Here is a 17,869-nt window from a genome sequence, read left to right as displayed (position 1 = left end):
AAAAAAAAAAAAAAAAAAAAGATGCTTATATCTTGGATACACTCCCCAGTTTTTCAAAGCGATGTATCACTCCTAATGCTTCTTACATTTTAATTAATACAAAATTATTGCATTTAAAAGTCAGCATTATTTAAGGTGTGAGCATCTACAGGTGGAATGTGATTGAAACTGTCTAGATAATTCCTCTGAAAATAGAAATTCTAAAAACAATAATTAAATTAGGGTCTTCAATTAAAATAGAGAAGTATTTTGTGGCTTAGTTTGGGTATGGATTATGAAAACATTCTTCCAGATGAGAACACAGAATAAATCTAAGCTTCCCTGTTTAACTTTGGAAACTGTGGGTTTCAGATTTCAAATAAATCTGAAATTTATGTACCAGTGTTTGAAAAAGCATGTTTTCTGTTTATCATTGGGATTGAAATGAAAGTATATGCCTTATTTTTATGGATATCTCTGATTTCTGGACAGATGTTTGCTCTATCTAGTCTTTTCTAAATATTGAGAAGAATACTGCAAAAAAATCAATTTGGATATCTGAATTTATGGTATGATTTGAATCGAAATTTTTTTAAAATGCTTAAATCTAGTTTGTAAAGAAGGTTGGCACTATTTCATAATTCTTAAAGAAATTATTTTGGATCACAGTACATTATTTAATTGCCCTTATTAAACAAACACTATGGAGGTTGGATTTGGAAGCAAACAAACAGAAAACACCTGAAAATGCTCCATTAAGCTCAAACAGAAATTAGATATCAGTTGAAAGTTCATCTTCCATAATCTGATACTTTTTCTAAATGCTTACTTGGAATTATGAGATAGGTGATAGATAGATAGATAGATAGATATTTTTTTTTCTGAGACAGAGTCTTGCTCTGTTGCCCAGGCTGTAGTACAATGGCATGATCTCCACTCACCACAAACTCCGCCTCCTGGGTTCAAGTGATTATCCTGCTTCACCCTCCAGAGTAGCTGGGATTATAGGCATGTGCCACCATGTCTGGCTAACTTTTTGTATTTTTTGTAGAGATGGAGTTTCACCATGTTGGCCAGGCTGGTCTCAAACTCCTAAGCTCATGATCTGCCTGCCTTGGCCTCCCAAGGTGCTGGGATTACAGGCATGAGCCACCGAGCCCAGATGATTTTTTTTTTTCTTCTTTTTAGATGGAGTTTCGCTCTTATCGCCCAGGCTGGAGTACAATGGTGCAATCTCAGCTCACCGCAACCTCCGCCTCCCAGGTTCAAGCGATTCTCCTGCCTCAGCCTCCCAAGTAGCTGGGATTACAGGCATGTGCCACCACACCTTGCTAATTTTTTTGTATTTTTAGTAGAGACGGAGTGTCTCCATTTTGGTCAGGCTGGTCTCGAACTCCTGACCTCAGGTGATCCGCCTGCTTCAGCCTCCCAAACTGCTGGGATTACAGGTGTGAGCCACCACGCCTGGCCTACAATTACGATCTTTATGAGCTCTACTTTTTTAGTCTTTGACTTCTGAAAGTGTCAGGATTGAATTTCATAATGTTCATTACAACCTTGAAGCCACCAAGTTTGAAGCAATGATTTTCTTTCATCCTTTCCCCATACTTGATGTATAGTTGAAGATCACTGATCAGCTTGTCAGTGGAATGCTGTGTGTTGATTTTGATTTTGACACTGTCCTCTGAGAACATTTGGTAGTACATGGATTTTTCTCCTGAGGCAAAGGATAGAAAATTGAAACACTTTTTGTAGCATAGAAGCTTTGCTTTATATTCTTAAGACAGTAGGCAGGCGCAGTGGCTCATGCCTATAATCCCAGCACTTTGGGAGGCCAAGGCAGGTGGATCATTTTGAGGTCAAGAGCTCAACACAAGCCTGGCCAACATAGTAAAACCCCGTCTCTACTGAAAATAGGGAAAAAAAATTTAGCCGGGTGTGTGGTGGCACATGCCCATAGTCTCAGCTACTCAAGAGGCTGAGGCATGAGAATCACTTGAACCTGGGAGGTAGAGGTTGCAGTGAGCCAAGATTGCACCACTGTACTTCAGCCTGGGCAACAGAGCAAGACTCTGTCTTTAAAAATTAATTAATTAGCCGGCACGGTGGCTCACGCCTGTAATCCCAGCACTTTGGGAGGCCGAGGTGGGTGGATCACGAGGTCAAGAGATCAAGACCATCCTGGTCAACATGGTGAAACCCCGTCTCTACTAAAAATACAAAAAATTAGCTGGGCATGGTGGTGCGTGCCTGTAATCCCAGCTCAACCCAGGAGGCGGAGGTTGCGGTGAGCCGAGATCGCACCATTGCACTCCAGCCTGGGTAACAAGAGTGAAACTCCATCTCAAAAAAAAAAATAAGAATAAGAATAATAATTAATTTAAAAAAAAGTAGATAATTGGTTATACCCAAGTTTGGGTTATTCAGATATGATCCAGGAAGGGGGAAGAAAAAGGTGTTCAAATTCCTAGGTTCTGAGAGTGTTTATCTTTAAGTCACCAGCATCAAAGGAAGTTTCAAAGTAAGTGACCCTTTCATAAGATTTGAACCTTCTTGTCCTTTTTCATCTAGAAACTTAGTTTTTATTGTCTTTTTCTTCAGATGATAGAAGATGTTTTGGGAGAAGGGTCAGTCTCTGCCAGTCGGTTCAGTAGGTGGTTCTCTAACCCGAGCAGATCTGGAAGCCGATCCAGCAGTCTTGGGTCAACACCACATGAAGAGCTAGAGAGACTTGCAGGTAAAATGGCTTCAGATTCTGACCTTAAAGGTAAACCTGGGGTTTTCTCTGATAAGGTTCATTCTGTCTTCATTAGTCAGGAGTTGATTAGGGTTGAAGGGTCTATGGACAACTGAAAAGCCTTCAGTTTATGTCCTTTTAATATTGTTGAAGGGACCAGGCGTAGTGGATCATGCCTGTAATCCCAGCACTTTGGGAGGCTGAGGCGGGCAGATCACAAGATCAGGAGTTTGAGACCAGCCTGGCCAACATGGTGAAAGCCCATCTCTACTAAAAATACAAAAATTAGCCATGTGTGGTGGCGCACGCCTGTAGTCCCAGCTACTTGGGAGGCTGAGGCAGGAGAATCGCTTGAAACCAGAAGGCGGAGGTTACAGTGAGCCGAGATCATGCTGCTGCACTCCCACCTGGGTGAAAGAGCGAAACTCCGTCTCAAAAAGGAAAAGAAAAAACTGTTGAAAGGTATGTTTCTTTATTGGAACAGATTAATTTTAAGTATATTTATTTGCAATAATAGGTCTGGAGCAAGCCATCATCTCTCCTGGACAGAACTCGGGGAATTACTTTGCTCCTATACCATTGGAAGACCATACTGAAAATAAAGTGGATATTTTAGAAATGCTACAGAAAGCCAAAGTAGATTTGAAACCGCTTCTTTCCAGCCTTTCTGCAAATAAAGAAAAACTTAAAGAAAGCTGTAAGTTTTTATGAACATCTGTTTTAGATATCTGAAAAAGTCTAGATGTTCAGTATTGAAGCAGTGGGGTCTACCATACCTCTGTTTCATAAAAAGTCAGATATATATTGGGATTTTGTTTAATGTTCTTTTTTAAAAACTCATTTCATCAAACAATACCACCTCTTTGAGAATCTCACGGTGGGTCATGAGCTCTATGGGAAATTTTCCTTTTAAGTTCTTACCTAGGGCCTGATGGTAGTAATCCAGTGAATGTTGAAAACAAACTCTAGTGAATGTTTTATTCCTCCAGAGCATTAACTTACCATTTCCTCACAACTCTGCCACAGTCTTCCATGTTCTTGCTTAGGCTTTAAATCCTCAACATAAAAATTTAGTGATATAATGACCACAGTGCAGGTAGCAATCTTGCCAATGTTGGGCTATCTGGGATTCATATCCTACTGCAGGATGCACAGCAGGAGCTTGTCAACTTTTAAAGCATAACACCTCATAGTTGTGGTCCCCCAGTTTCTAGCATCTAAACATTGTTGGTTTAGTTTATGCCATCTCTTACTTAATACTCAATATGATTTTAAATGTCTTCAGTTTGTCTATTTTTGGTGTCAGCCATTTCTGACAGTTTCATCTCAATTTTTAAATAGATTTATTTCCATCTTATCTGTCATACTAGCCAAAGATAATTCCTACCAGATACCTCTTTGCTTGATTTAACCTGGACTTTCTCAACTTCTTAGCACATTCAGGGGTTGTGCTTTCAGTGGAAGAGGTAGAAGCAGGGCTGAAGGGCTTGAAGGTGGACCAGCAAGTGAAGAATTCAACTCCCTTCATGGCAGAACACCTAGAAGAGACCTTGAATGCTGTAACCAACAATCGACAACTGAAGAAAGATGGAGACATGACTGCATTCAACAAGCTAGTGAGCACAATGAAGGCAAGTGGGACTTTGCCTTCTCAGCCCAAAGTCAGCGTAAGTATCTGGCCCAAATCCCACCCTTTTCTCCCTTTCTTATTTCTCCTTTTTCCCACCACAATAAATGGATTTTTAAAATGGTATTCTGAGTAAGTTGGAAATTCTTTTTTGTTGTTGTTGTTGTTGATCCACTGACAGCTTGCAGGAAATTCTTTAGTAGTCATTTGGTTCTTGATGCTTTTGTGTGTTCCTTAATTATTGATATATTATTGTTACTAGAAAAAGCAGGCTTGTGGTTAATTTATATGTATTGTGGGTGACAGTATAAAGATTAAAAGATTCAGTCTTATATAATGCCAGTATAACTTTAAGTCACTGCTAAAATGAGATATAAACTATCTTTTCAGATGATCTCCAGAGAAAATTTTGTTATTCAGCTATTTAAGTTTATACTTTACCATATTTGTATAGTAAAATTTTTATTTTCACATCTTCTAATTATTCCCAGATACTAGGAATTACCTGCTTTCTTGCAGTCATACAAATCATTTGTAAAGTATCTAAGATGGGGCTGGGCACAGTGGCTCATATCTGTTATCCCAGCACTTTGGGAGGCTGAGGCAGGCGGATCACTTGAGGTCAAGAGTTCGAGACAAGCCTGGCCAACATGGTGAAACCCTATTTCTACTAAAAATACAAAAATTAGCTAGGTGTGGGAGCAGGTGCCTATAGTCCTTGCTACTTGGGAGTCCAAGGCAGGAGAATCACTTGAACCCAGGAAATGGAAATTGCAGTGAGTTGAGATCATGCTGCTGCATTCTAGCCTGGGCTACAGAGTGAGACTCCATCTCAAAAAAAAAAAAAAAAAAAAGAGGAGGGGGTGGTCTAAGATGGGTTTGTCAAGATAATTACATTCTGTCAATTTACTAATGGAAAAAGCTGTGGCTCCAAATTAAACAACACTTGCAGGCACGAAGTTAGGTTATAAGGTGACAAACTGCATGTCACCTTGTAAATGCAGATGTTTATAATGTACTGGTCTTTGTCATAACAATTTTTAGAGGGTAGTTCTCACCCATAGCCTATGTGTTACTATCACTATCTCTTGATACAAACTGATGGGGAAGCAGGGTAGATATGAATAATAAAAACATAAACATAGACTTATTCTAGTTGCTAAGTTAAAGCAAATTTACCAAATTGAGTTTTCCCTGTTTTTTTTTTTTTTTTTCCCCCCCGTTCCCTGCTTGCCTGGGAACTTAACAGTTAGCCAAGATGCAAATAGCAATAGCTGTTTGATTCATTATGTCTTTTTTTTTTTGAGACAGAGTCTTGCCCTGTTGCCAAGCTGGAGCACAGTGGCCCAGTCTCAGCTCATTGCAACCTCCACCTCCCGGGTTCAAGCGATTCTTCCGCCTCAGCCTCCCAAGTAGCTGGGACTACAGGGGCATGCCAAACGCCCGGCTAATTTTTGTATTTTTATTATAGATGGAGTTTCACCATGTCGGCTAGGATGGTCTCTATCTCTTGACCTCGTGATCCACCCGCCTCGGCCTCCCAGAGTGCTGGGATTACAGGCGTGAGCCACCGTGCCCGGCCTCATTATGTCTTATACCAAGAGAAAGCAACTGACTTTCAGCATTCCTTATTTGACCAATAGTGATAAGAGATTTCAGCCTGCTCAGTCAGGTGTGCCATTATTCCTTAGTGCCAGGACTGACCTTCTACCCTTGAAAAGAGGCAGAGACACCTCAGATAGGTAGAGTGACTTCTTTGTGTCTGACCACACCATGTCAGTTGCAGGAGAATGTTCCCATAAATTGTTGCGGTTTTTTTGCTTATTTTTTTTTTGAGACGGAGTTTTGCCATTGTGCCCAGATTGGAGTGCAGTGGTGTAATCTGAGCTCACTGCAACCTCCGCCTCCTAGATTCAAGCGATCCTCCTGCCTCAGCCTACCGAGTAGCTGGGATTACAGGTGCCCATCACCTCACCCAGCTAATTTGTAAATTTTTAGTAGAGACACAGAGTTTCGTCATGTTGCCCAGGCTGGTCTCAAACTCGACCTCAGGTGATCTGCCTACCTTGCCCCTCCCAAAGTGCAGGGATTAGAGGCATGTGCCACCGCACCCAGCCTTGAGTTATTTTTATACAAAGAGTTATTAGATACAAATGCTTTCAAATGAAGACCAGATTGAAAGATGATAGACTATCTTATTTTACTTTCTTGTTTCCTTTGTGTCTTGGTAATTGGGTGCTGACTGCAATAGTGTGGTTCACATCTTGTAATTAGCTTCTTTCTTTTGGTGTGAGCAACTAAAAATATGGAAGCAGGGGATTCAGCAGTTTACCTGATGTTTTTCCACATTTTTTTTTTTTTTTTTTATAAGATGGGGTTTCACCCTGATGACCAGGCTGGTCTTGAACTCCTGACCTCAGGTGATCCACCCACCTCGGCCTCTCAAAGTGCTAGTATTACAGGTGTGAGCCACTGCACCCAGCCCATTTTTCCACATTTTATTGCAGATACGATTCTAGGATTTCATATTAACACAATTTACTCTGAGTTGTAAGGGCAGTTGGTTTGATGTTGGGGTTTTAGTACTCTGAAGTCTATCTGGTTTTAGCTGAGCAAAGGAGCCTCAAACACCTGTCAAAGGGGGGATGGATGACATAATTCAAGTGGCTAGGAAAAGGCTAAGACAAACTCGGCTAACAGGAAAGAATGCAACAAGGAAAGTAATGGAATAAGAATAGCAGTTGTTATCTTAAAATATTGCTCAATTTGCATGTTGTTAAGTCATGGTTTACTTTTTTAATTCAGTGTCTTTAATTACTACTGTGTGTGTTTTATATACTATTTCTGATCTGCCTCCATCCATTTAGATTCAGTCATATTGGTTCATCCAAAAATAATACATGTTGGTTCAATCTAAATTCTGTTTTAAATTATAGATTCCATCCTTCAAATATAATAAGCCATGTGGTATAAAGTTGTCTATTTGTTTTTGTTAGATGGAAATGACTCTTAAAGAGATAACTTATGAAATCATCTGCCTTTAGTCCCAATTCCAAAACAGACAATAAAATACATGGGTATCCTTGGGTTATTTGTCATGTCTACACACTGCTTTGGACCTTGAGAGCTCCATCTAGTGGAAGGGAAACTATACCAGAGACAGCACTTAATGCAGAGCTAAATAGGCATAGTGATGTCCCGAAGTGCAGGAGGGGACTCCAGGTTGGATGCACAAAGTGTAACCACTGGCCAGGCCTGGTGGTATACGTCTGTAGTTTCAGCTGCTTGGGAGGCCAAGGTGGGAGGGTTGCTTGAACCCAGGAGTTCAGGGCCAGCCTGGGAAACATAGACCTGTCTCAAAAAAAAAAAAAAAAAAAGTAACCACTACTGCTTTAAGAGTGGAGGATTTGCATTTTTCCCTGTATGTGACACCCATTTTGGAACAGCTTGTTTAAAAATAATAAAGCTTAAATTTCCTGAAATATGAAACTCTGAAATATAACCGTTTTGGCTAAACCTGCATGTTGTTTGCTAGTATTTTAAAACTATATGTGTAGGCTAGTGCGGAGGATCATGCCTATAATCCCAGCACTTTGGGAGGCCAGGGCAGGAGGACTGCTTGAGCCCAGAAGTTCAAGACCAGCCTGGGCAACATGACGAAACCCCAACTCTACAAAAAATATAAAAATTAGTTGGGTGTGGTGGCACACATCTGTAGTCTCTCCCAGCTACTAAGGAGGCTGAGATGAGAGGATCACTTGCGCCTAAGAGGTCAAAGCTGCAGCAAGCCATGATTACACCACTGTACTCCAGCCTGGGCAACAGAACAAGACCCTGTCTCAAAATGTATGTGTGTGTGTGTGTCTCCAGTAAATCTTGTTAAAGATAATGGGTAGAAAGAGTTGTCTCAAGTGTTCTCCAATTTCACCATTTTTCACCCTTCTTTTGGTCAGTGTTAGAAACAGGGAAATGGACTAGGGTTAGCATAGTGACAATCTCTGAGTGGACTTTGCATGTACATGTGAACAGTCTTTCGATCCCCAGATCTTTGGGACCTGTGTGTTGAGAGCAGAACAAGTTGGTCTAACTTTTCTGTGACTTGAGCATCATTCTGCTGTTATCAACTCCCTAGGAGGAGTATTTTATGCTTTCTTGTGGTCCTCAATCAATCTGTAAGTTAAGTGAGTTAAGAAAGTTAAAAGCAGTTTTCCTTTGACTTTTTTAGCAAAATCTTGAAAGCCATTTGATGTCCCCTGCTGAGATTCCAGGCCAGCCTGTCCCTAAGAACATCCTACAGGTACTTCACAATCTTATTGAAGTCTTGAACAGTAGTCTCCTGAACCGGTTTTGTCTAGTGGTCCAGCTTTGGGCCTTAGAAAATGATCTATGCTGCCTGGCAATGAGAGCTGTGATCTTGTTGCCTAACATACTTTGGTGTTGGTGTTAATCTCAATGGGCAGGAGATAGGGGGTGGCTAAAAAAGTTGACAAACTAAACCTTGACTTCTAGTTTGCTTTGCAGTTTCTGTGGAACTTAAAAGTATCTAGCTGGGCATAGGGGCTCACGGCTATAATCCTAATACTTTGGGAAGCTGAGGTGGGTGGATCACCTGAGGTCAGGAGACTAGCCTGGCCATCATGGTGAAACCGTGACTCTACTAAAAATACAAAAATTAGCCAGGTGTGGTGGCACACGACTGTAATCCCAGCTCCTTAGGAGGTTGAGGCATGTGAATCACTTGAACCCAGGAGGTGGAGGTTGTAATGAACCGAGATCACACCATTGCACTCCAGCCTGGGTGATAGAATGAGACTCTGTCTCAAAAAAAAAAAAAGTAACCTCTATTTGTAGCACTGACTTAGAGCAAATGTTGCTAGCTGAACATTCAGAGAAATGTGTTGCATGTACATATGCCAAGTCTTTCAGTTGAGCATGAGGGAGATTCATCTTGTGGCTCTCAAAAGTTAATCCATAACTCACAGCCTCTGAGTAGAAGGAAGAACTAAGTTTGTTCACAGGGATTTGGCTTTTCTGCCTTTAGGAACTTCTGGGTCAATCAGTTCAGAGACCTGCTTCTTCCAATCTTCTGAGTGGCCTTATGGGGAGCTTGGAGCCTACAACATCTTTACTGGGCCAAAGAGCACCCTCTCCTCCCTTGTCACAGGTGTTTCAAACTCGAGCAGCCTCAGCAGACTACCTTCGCCCAAGAATACCATCACCAATTGGTAAGTATGCTTATTTGCCAAAAAGAAATAGGAATTTTATGGTGAGGTGTGGTGGCTCACGTCTGTAATTCCAGCACTTTGGGAGGTTGAGGTGGGCGGATCACCTGAGGTCAGAAGTTCGAGACCAGTCTGGCCAACATGGTGAAACCCCATCTTTACTCAAAATGCAAAAAATAGCCAGGCATGATGGTGCATGCCTGTAATTCCAGCTACTCGGGAGGCTGAGACAGGAGAATTGCTTGAATCTGAGAGGCGGAGATTGCAGTGAACCAAGATTGCACCACTGCACTCCAGCCTGGGCAACAGAGTAAGACTGTCTCAAAAAAAAAAAAATATATATATATATATACACACACACACACACACACACTTACTTTTGGGGGATGGGGGAGCAAACATGGAAGATATCTTATCAGTTGCCCTTCTAGGTGAATATGTTCATGTTATAGATATTTTTTTCTTGAAATCTTTTATCCAGCTCTTTAGTCTTATTCCTTACTTTGGGAACTAATCCAAAAAAAGGTTAATTCTGCTTAAGTTTTTCTTTGATACAGTAGAAGTCAGTGTAGTGGTTCTCTATGAAGCTATCGAGTTTGATAGACAATCTGCTGTTAAGTCTTATGGCTAATTCAGCATGTAACTGAAAGAAAAGTTCCAGAAAGTGTCTTAGCAAAGTATTTGCATGGACTGTCGTAGTGTTCCTGCCATCCTCAACCACTTTAGGCTGCTGGCCACTTTGGCTCCTGCCAAACAAACCTCGAGAGGCATTTTTTGAAATCTGTCCACAGTCAAACAGATAGAATGGAGAGAATGTATACTCTCAGAGCAGTGGTGTCTGCTTTAGCACCAGCTGGCTGAGTGATAATGGGACAAACTGCTGGCTGGAAAAGCTCTTCTTTCCCAGATAGAGCTCTTGGCTTTAAAAGGAACAAAGGTGATGGCTTAGTTGAGGTGGATAACACCAGCAATTCAGGCAGTGATCTGGTTGAGGTCCACATAGCCCACTGTCGGGGTACAGAGGGAGGACATCTGTCAGCCCAAGAAATCAGTGCTTTCCAAGAGATGGTGTTCAGCAAGAAGTGGCATGCATTAGTGAAAATGCCTCCCTGATGCACACGTACCATTTTGGTACTCACTTGATAACTTTCCTGACAGGTTTCACACCAGGACCACAGCAGCTACTCGGAGATCCATTCCAAGGCATGCGCAAACCCATGAGCCCCATCACGGCCCAGGTCAGGCTGAGCTCTTTCTGAAACTCAATCTCTTGCTTGCCCTTCACCCTATTGGTAGATGTGGGGTAGAGAGCTGAATGACTGTGATTCTTAGAAATAGTTTTGAGGCCAGGCATGTCTGCTCATGCCTGTAATCCCAACACTTTGGGAGGCCGAGGCAGGAGGATCACTTGAGCCCAAAAGTAAATTTAAAAAATGAGCCAGGTATGGTGGCATGCATCTTTAGTCCCATCTACACAGGAGGTTGAGGCAGGAGGATCATTTGAGCCTAAGAGTTTGAGACTACAGTGAGCTATGATGGTGTCATTGTACTCTAGCCAGGGTGGCAGAGTGAGACCCTGTCTCTAAAACAGAGAAATGGTTTTGATCTATATTTCAAACTCAGTGAAGGTTAGACAATTTGCTGAATAATTCAAGTAATACTTAAATTGTTAAAATCTTGGGCCGGGCACGGTGGCTCACGCCTGTAATCCCAGCACTTTGGGAGGCCAAGATGGGTGGATCAGAAGGTCAAGAGATCGAGACCATCCTGGTCAACATGGTGAAACCCCGTCTCTACTACAAATACAAAAATTAGCTGGGCATGGTGGCGCACGCCTGTAGTCCCAGCTACTCGGGAAGCTGAGGCAGGAGAATTGCTTGAACCCAGGAGACGGAGGTTGCAGTGAGCCGAGATCACGCCATTGCACTCCAGCCTGGGTAACGAGCGAAACGCCGTCTCAAAAAAAAAAAAAAAAAATCTTATTAAGTGCAATGGCAGCACAACTTACTCAGTTTGTAGTACCTTTCTCAGCTTCTGCTTAACCTAACCTTTCTAAGAGTGAAGGAGAGACCTTTGAAGAAAGTGTCCTGTGTTCTCACTCTTCTCCTGACCCTCCCCTCTCACTTCTTTTCAGCAGATGAGCCAGCTGGAGTTGCAACAGGCAGCTTTAGAGGGGCTGGCCTTGCCACATGACCTGGCTGTACAGGCAGCAAACTTCTACCAACCTGGTTTTGGCAAACCACAGGTGGACAGAACCAGAGATGGATTCAGAAACAGGTAAATTACTAATCCTACTCGTGGAGATTTACAGATATAGTTTTCCTGAAATTAACAAATTACTTATCTGCAGTATAATTCTGTTGCATATACTGTGGTATGTTGTTCAGTATGTGGTAGAAATTCCATCCCAATCCAAATCAATAGAAGAAATAGATTAAACAGAGGAAATATGATTAAATGCTACTGCAAGGGCATAGGGTTTTCATTCTATATGGTTTTATTTCTGTTCTTGATTTACAAATTACTTTTTATCTTTGAGTTTGCTAATTAGCCATTTGGAAGGGATGTCGCTTGCCTAATTTACCTCAAGATTGTTATGAGTAAATATATTTTAAAATCTTAGGATGTTTCTACCAGTTAATGCATTTTTACAAATGGAACTAGCATAGCTCCTTATTCCTTTCCCCACAGATGAGATGTTCTTATCAAACTCCCTTGATGCAGGTTTGCTACATCAACAGTTTGTTGGCCAGAACTGATGGGTTTGTTGATCAGAGTTGTTAACAAATAGATTACTGAGCTCGCTCTCCTCTTTTTTTAGTTGCAACAAGTGGTAAAATGAAATTATAAGTTGGAGAGAAAAGGGAAAGCATTGGCAACATTATTTTATCGTAAAATAAAACAGATAAAGAAAACTATATAAAACAAATGTATAGCTTATTATTATAAGGCAAACTTCCTTGTTAACTTCTCAGAGGCCCTCCATGCACCCTGTGCCAATAATAACCCTTTCTCCTCAGAACTGTCCACTGTCCAGCCTTTAAAAGTAATCACTACCTTAATTATTTTTGAGTTTTATCACCAAAATACACATCCCTCAACACTACAGTTTAGTCCACCCTTAAAATACTTGGTAATTAATGTTTTGATGTGATTCTTAAAGTTACTACCATAGTGCCTCAGTGTTTTGCTTCAGGTGGTTTTACCTGTTAACCGTTTCAGAAGATACTGAGACCAGGAGATACCCTTACACAAACACATCCTATTTATAGCACACCTCAACCGTAACAGAGAGCTCCAGACTCATCTGCTGAACCCCTCTCACGTGCTTTCTCTCTACAGCATAATATAGTTACCTAGTATTCATTGATGGTGATTTGTGACTTTCAGAGTACTTTTAACATCCGGTTTTTGTTTGTTGTTGTTTTTCTGGAGACAGTCTCTCGCTCTGTTGCCCACGCTGGAGTGCAGTGGCACAATCTTGGCTCACTGCAGCCTCCTTCTCCTGGGTTCAAGCGATTCTCATGCCTCAGCCTCCCAAGTAGGTAGGACTACAGGAGTGGGCCACCATACTCAGCTAATTTTTTGTATTTTTAGTAGAGATGGGGTTTCGCTATGTTGGCCAGACTAGTCTTTAATTCTTGGCCTCAAGTGATTTACCTGCTTTGATCCCCAAAGTGCTGGGATTACAGGCATGTGCTACCACACCTGGCCCAGAATTTTATATGATGTTCACATCAACCCTGTGAGGTAGATGAGGGGGTATGTAACTGCATTTTACAGATACAGAAAACCTGGGTTTTTAAAACGTGGCTTACTCAAAACTAGCAAGTAGATGTGAGTCAGTATCAGTCTAGCCTTCATGTTTTGGATCAGTGTCAGCCTCTCAGGTTCTCCCTGTGTATAGTTGTGTCCCTCAAACAAACATGCCTTTCTTACCGTGCTTGTTTTAATTGTATCATCACTGTCTAGCATGCTATTTGTTTTTTGTCTCCCTGCCTGTAGTAACCCCACTCCATCCTGCAGCCCCAAGAATGTAACCTCTATGAGGCCAGAGATTTTTTTTCTTTTGTTCACTGCTGTATCCCAAGAACCTGGAACAATGTCTGTAGCAGGTGCTTAAATATGTTTACTAAAATGAAAGGTCATGTGGAACCCCCAAGTTTGGGGTTCGTCATTTAGTCACTCAGAATAGTACTGATCTGTCTGCCCATGTTGTCATTCTCACAATCACAGTATGGCAGCAATGGAGTACTAACTAGAAAGAAGCCATGAATTTTGGTTTTCCATCTCTCGGTGATTCAGATCAAGTCAGTGACTATACTTGGGTCTTGACCTTTGAGGCCTGAGATCAATCTTGTGTAGACCAAGAGTAGTCCTAAAATAGCTGAAACTTTTGATTCTATATTTGATTTGAACGAGTGTCACACAGAGCATCAGTTCTATGCCAGGTACTGTGCTAGTTATTGCTGCTCCCTGCCCAGTGAAGCACAGCTGACCCAAGAATTAAGGCCCTCCCTAGTGTACCTCACTGGTGTAGTCTACAGTAAACTATACACCAGCTCTGGATAACCCTACAACTCCCAAGGCCCTCCCAAGTTCCTGTACCTGTTCTACCTGAACTGTTGTTCTCCATCTTCAGCTTCCTGTTGATCACACCCAGTTTAACGCAGCTTCTTCCCCAAGAAGCATCCCTGCAGTGCCCTGTCATTCCTTCTAACCCCTCCATTTTCCCATTGTACTTTATTGGTGCCTAATATCTACATGCCTTGGTTTGCTCTATGTGACTGTCTCCCCCACTAGACTGAGAGCTCTTACAAGACTGGGACCATGTTTCATTTTGCTTTTGTCTTCCCTCAGAACTTAGCATGTGCTTCTGCATATGTTAGGCCTAAATGCTTGGGAAATTGAATTGGGTAAGGGAAAGGGGATTTAAAATTCCTAGGCTGGTCTTGAGTATTATATAGTTTTAAGACTTGAAGTTAAGCAGATTGGGGTTCATGCTTATAATTGGTTTGTTCACAGGCAACAGCGAGTGACCAAGTCACCAGCACCAGTTCATCGAGGGAATTCCTCTTCCCCCGCTCCTGCTGCCTCCATCACAAGCATGGTAGGTGACTTTCAGTGACTGTGAAGGACTTTAAGGCTTCTCCTTGTTGGGTTGTACATGTGTTATACCACTGTGTGCCCTAAATGTCCTTGAGTTCCTTCCAAAGGAATAACTGACCTAGTAGTCTTTCATACCTATCTATTAGGTCTTTCCCTTTTAGGACACAGTCTAAGTCTTAGGATTTTAGTGAAGCCCCTATATTGGGGAAAATATGTTCCAGCAGAGATGATTATGGGCCAGGGCACACGAGGTGATACAGTATGTTCAAAGAAATGAAACTGGTGTGGGGAGACAGGAGGATAAGAATGAGAGACAGGAAATGAAGTGGACAGTGGTGACTGAGTCAGACAGTGGGGAGTCCAGTGAGACTTGTAGTCGGAGAGTTCACAAGTTCAGATTCCCCATTTCAGGTCTGTGATATGAACTAAGGCTAGAACAGAAGGGTTTGCTTATATGCAGTGACAAGTCTAGTTTTATAACTATCATTATTTTAAAAACTGTTTCATTTGGCCGGGCACAGTGGCTCACGCCTATAATCCCAGCACTTTGGGAGGCTGAGGCGGGTGGATCACAAGGTCAGGAATTCGAGATCAGCCTGGCCAATGTGGTGAAACCCCATCTCTACTAAAAATACAAAAATTAGGTGGCCATGGTGGCAGGCGCCTGTATTCCCAGCTACTCGGCAGGCTGAGGCAGGAGAACTGCTTGAACCCAGGAGGCAGGGGTTGCAGTGAGTTCAGATCAAGCCAGTGAACTCCAGCCTGGGTGACAGAACAAGAATCCGTCTAAAAAAAAAAGTTTCATTCTAACGGGGTGTGGTGGCTCACACCTGTAATCCCAGGCCTTTTGAGAGGCCGAGGTAAGTGGATTGCTTGAGTTCAGGAGTTCCAGACCAGACTGGGCAACCTAGTGAGATCCTGTCTAATACAAAAAATTAGTAATACAAAAAATTTTAGTCAGGCATAGTAGTGCACATCTGTGGTCTGAGCTATACGCTAGAGGCTGAAGTGGGAGATCACTTGAGTCCAAAAGGTGGAGTTTGCAATGAGCCAAGATCATGCCACTGCACTCCCTAGTGAGTCCCTGTCTTAAAAAAAAAAAGTTTCATTCCCCACAGATATTTATCATCTATTCAGAGCTGATAAGAGAAGGAAAAAAAACTTTGCTGTGTGCTTCAGAACCCCATGTGGGTCTTTGCACCAGTCACCTTGAAGGCAGCAGGATCTGGAAGGAGCTTTTCTGTTCATAAACCATGTCTTGTCTCCTGCCATCAAAGATGTAGGGTTGTTTGCTGAGAGAAGGGACATGGATAATAAAATCATCAAAGTAGAAATAGTGAAGAGATAAGAAATGACTCAAGTGATTAATTGTGATGGCTAAGGAGACTATTGAGGTAATTAACTTTTCTGGTAGCCAAGTTAAGAAGGGAAATATTAGGAGTATGGAGTAATTTTGGTTCTGAGGCTGTCTTTGAAATGTCCCTTCACAGAAGGAAGTTGCTCCAAGGTATGTTTCTGGCCATATTCCTTCCTTCTTGCCAGCCTAATCCCAGGCTGGGGAAATGTGTGAAGCAGAGGCTGCGTAGGCATATCCCTAGTATCACCGAGTTGTGAGTAAGGGATGATGTGCTTGGGACACTGCCTATTTGCCCCATTCTGTTTTTCCTCCAGCAGCTACAGAACAGAATACTAGAGTTGGCCTATGCTACCAGTGTGGGGACTCTTTGTTGAATAGCTTGACCAATTAATCCTGGCTTAGTATTAGAGAAAGGCACTTAGAGAATGTGCTAATGCCAGTTGTTTTTCTCTGCAGCTTTCTCCTTCCTTTACCCCTACCTCAGTGATTCGTAAGATGTATGAGAGCAAAGAGAAGAGCAAGGAGGAGCCAGCGTCTGGAAAAGCAGCTCTTGGTGACAGTAAAGAGGATACTCAGAAGTCTAGTGAAGGTACTACAGAGCTGTTAATGGCACTGCTCAAGAAAGTATGTGGAGAGAACATGGGCCTGAGTGCTGTCCAGCTTGACATTCTATGCAAAGCCCTGGGCAAGATCCCTAACTTCTCTGGACCATGGTTCTGTGTCAGTGCGAAGGTTCTGTGTGACAGTGAGAAGAACTGGGCCAGCCCACAGTTGCTCGGTTGCTTGAAATTTTGACCAGTCTGAGTGCTACTACCAGACAGGTAGAATGAGCGTTAGTTTAGAATCCTTACTTAGGCTTCAAAATTGAATAATTAGTATACTTATTTGGTAAATTAATATAATTCAGCTAGTTTTACTTCTGAAATCCAGCCTCTGGAGACTTAAGTGTCCAATATAGAAAATATGTGAGAAGCTTTTTAGGAGTTGCACAGTAGGGATTGTGAAGGATGTGGTAACACACAGATTCTAAATTAGGGTTTACACAGGTGTAGAGTATAGATCTGAGAGATTTTTGCCTGTGTTTGAGAAGGCTTGGGTGGTTGGTGGGGAGGAAATCCTGTTGATACTATTAAGACAGTTTGGGTTCTTTGACCAGATTCTAATTGCCATTGAAATAATCTAGGCCACAGCCATTTGTGCAGAGAAGGGTGTCTAACAATTCATCTTTGGTCCTGTTTAATGAGGCAAATGATGGTTCCTACCATGTAATCCTCTAACCTTGTTAAGGGTATCAGATAAAAATTATGACCTTAAGAAATAATGTACTAGACCAGTGGGAGGCCAAAAGTGTATGGGAGAGGTTTACCAAAATATTTTTTGTTTGGATCCTCATAGAGAACCTCCTGTCATCCAGCTCCGTACCCAGTGCTGATCGAGGCTCTTCTCCCACTACAAATCCAAAACTATCAGCGTTACAGAGGTCTTCGTGTTCCACCCCACTGTCCCAGACCAACCGTTACACCAAAGAACAAGATTATCGACCTAAAGCAGCTGGGAGAAAAACACCCACCTTGGCATCCCCAGTTCCTGCAACACCTTTTCTCCGCCCTGTCCACCAAGTTCCCCTTGTCCCCCATGTCCCTATGGTTCGGCCTGCTCACCAGCTTCACCCAGGATTGGTACAGAGAATGCTGGCACAGGGAGTACATCCACAGCATCTTCCGAATTTGCTCCAAGCTGGTGAGTTTCCAACCTGAGTGTCAGTTTATAGACCTAGCAGGACAATTGTTCACACTGATGAAGTGCTGTATAATGTGGGAGATTTCCCTGGATTCTCC

At 42.2% G+C, this 17,869-nt stretch overlaps 1 protein-coding gene across 7 annotated transcripts in view; it reads left to right on the top strand.

The window, feature by feature from the left end:
* Nucleotides 1-17,869, top strand: part of EIF4ENIF1 (eukaryotic translation initiation factor 4E nuclear import factor 1) — a 57,540-nt gene that overhangs the window by 37,402 nt on the left and 2,269 nt on the right. For 4 of the 7 annotated variants that reach the window (XM_021665666.2, XM_021665665.2, XM_064367915.1 and 1 more), the window contains 10 exons: nucleotides 2,581-2,716; nucleotides 3,234-3,413; nucleotides 4,151-4,383; nucleotides 8,569-8,640; nucleotides 9,385-9,568; nucleotides 10,724-10,803; nucleotides 11,700-11,842; nucleotides 14,591-14,675; nucleotides 16,488-16,620; nucleotides 17,427-17,771. In XM_021665666.2, the coding sequence (XP_021521341.1) occupies nucleotides 2,581-2,716; nucleotides 3,234-3,413; nucleotides 4,151-4,383; nucleotides 8,569-8,640; nucleotides 9,385-9,568; nucleotides 10,724-10,803; nucleotides 11,700-11,842; nucleotides 14,591-14,675; nucleotides 16,488-16,620; nucleotides 17,427-17,771 (1,591 nt within the window). The remainder of the gene's footprint in view (nucleotides 1-2,580; nucleotides 2,717-3,233; nucleotides 3,414-4,150; nucleotides 4,384-8,568; nucleotides 8,641-9,384; nucleotides 9,569-10,723; nucleotides 10,804-11,699; nucleotides 11,843-14,590; nucleotides 14,676-16,487; nucleotides 16,621-17,426; nucleotides 17,772-17,869) is intronic. The other 3 variants (XM_021665667.2, XM_021665669.2, XM_021665668.2) reach the window with 3 other exon arrangements.

Source organism: Aotus nancymaae, unplaced genomic scaffold (genome assembly GCF_030222135.1).
Source record: "Aotus nancymaae isolate 86718 unplaced genomic scaffold, 86718_ANA_hifiasm-v0.15.2.pri h1tg000076l, whole genome shotgun sequence".
Lineage (NCBI taxonomy): Eukaryota > Metazoa > Chordata > Mammalia > Primates > Aotidae > Aotus > Aotus nancymaae.
Note: the sequence above shows the minus strand (reverse complement) of the source record. Positions and strands in the feature narration are given on the sequence as shown.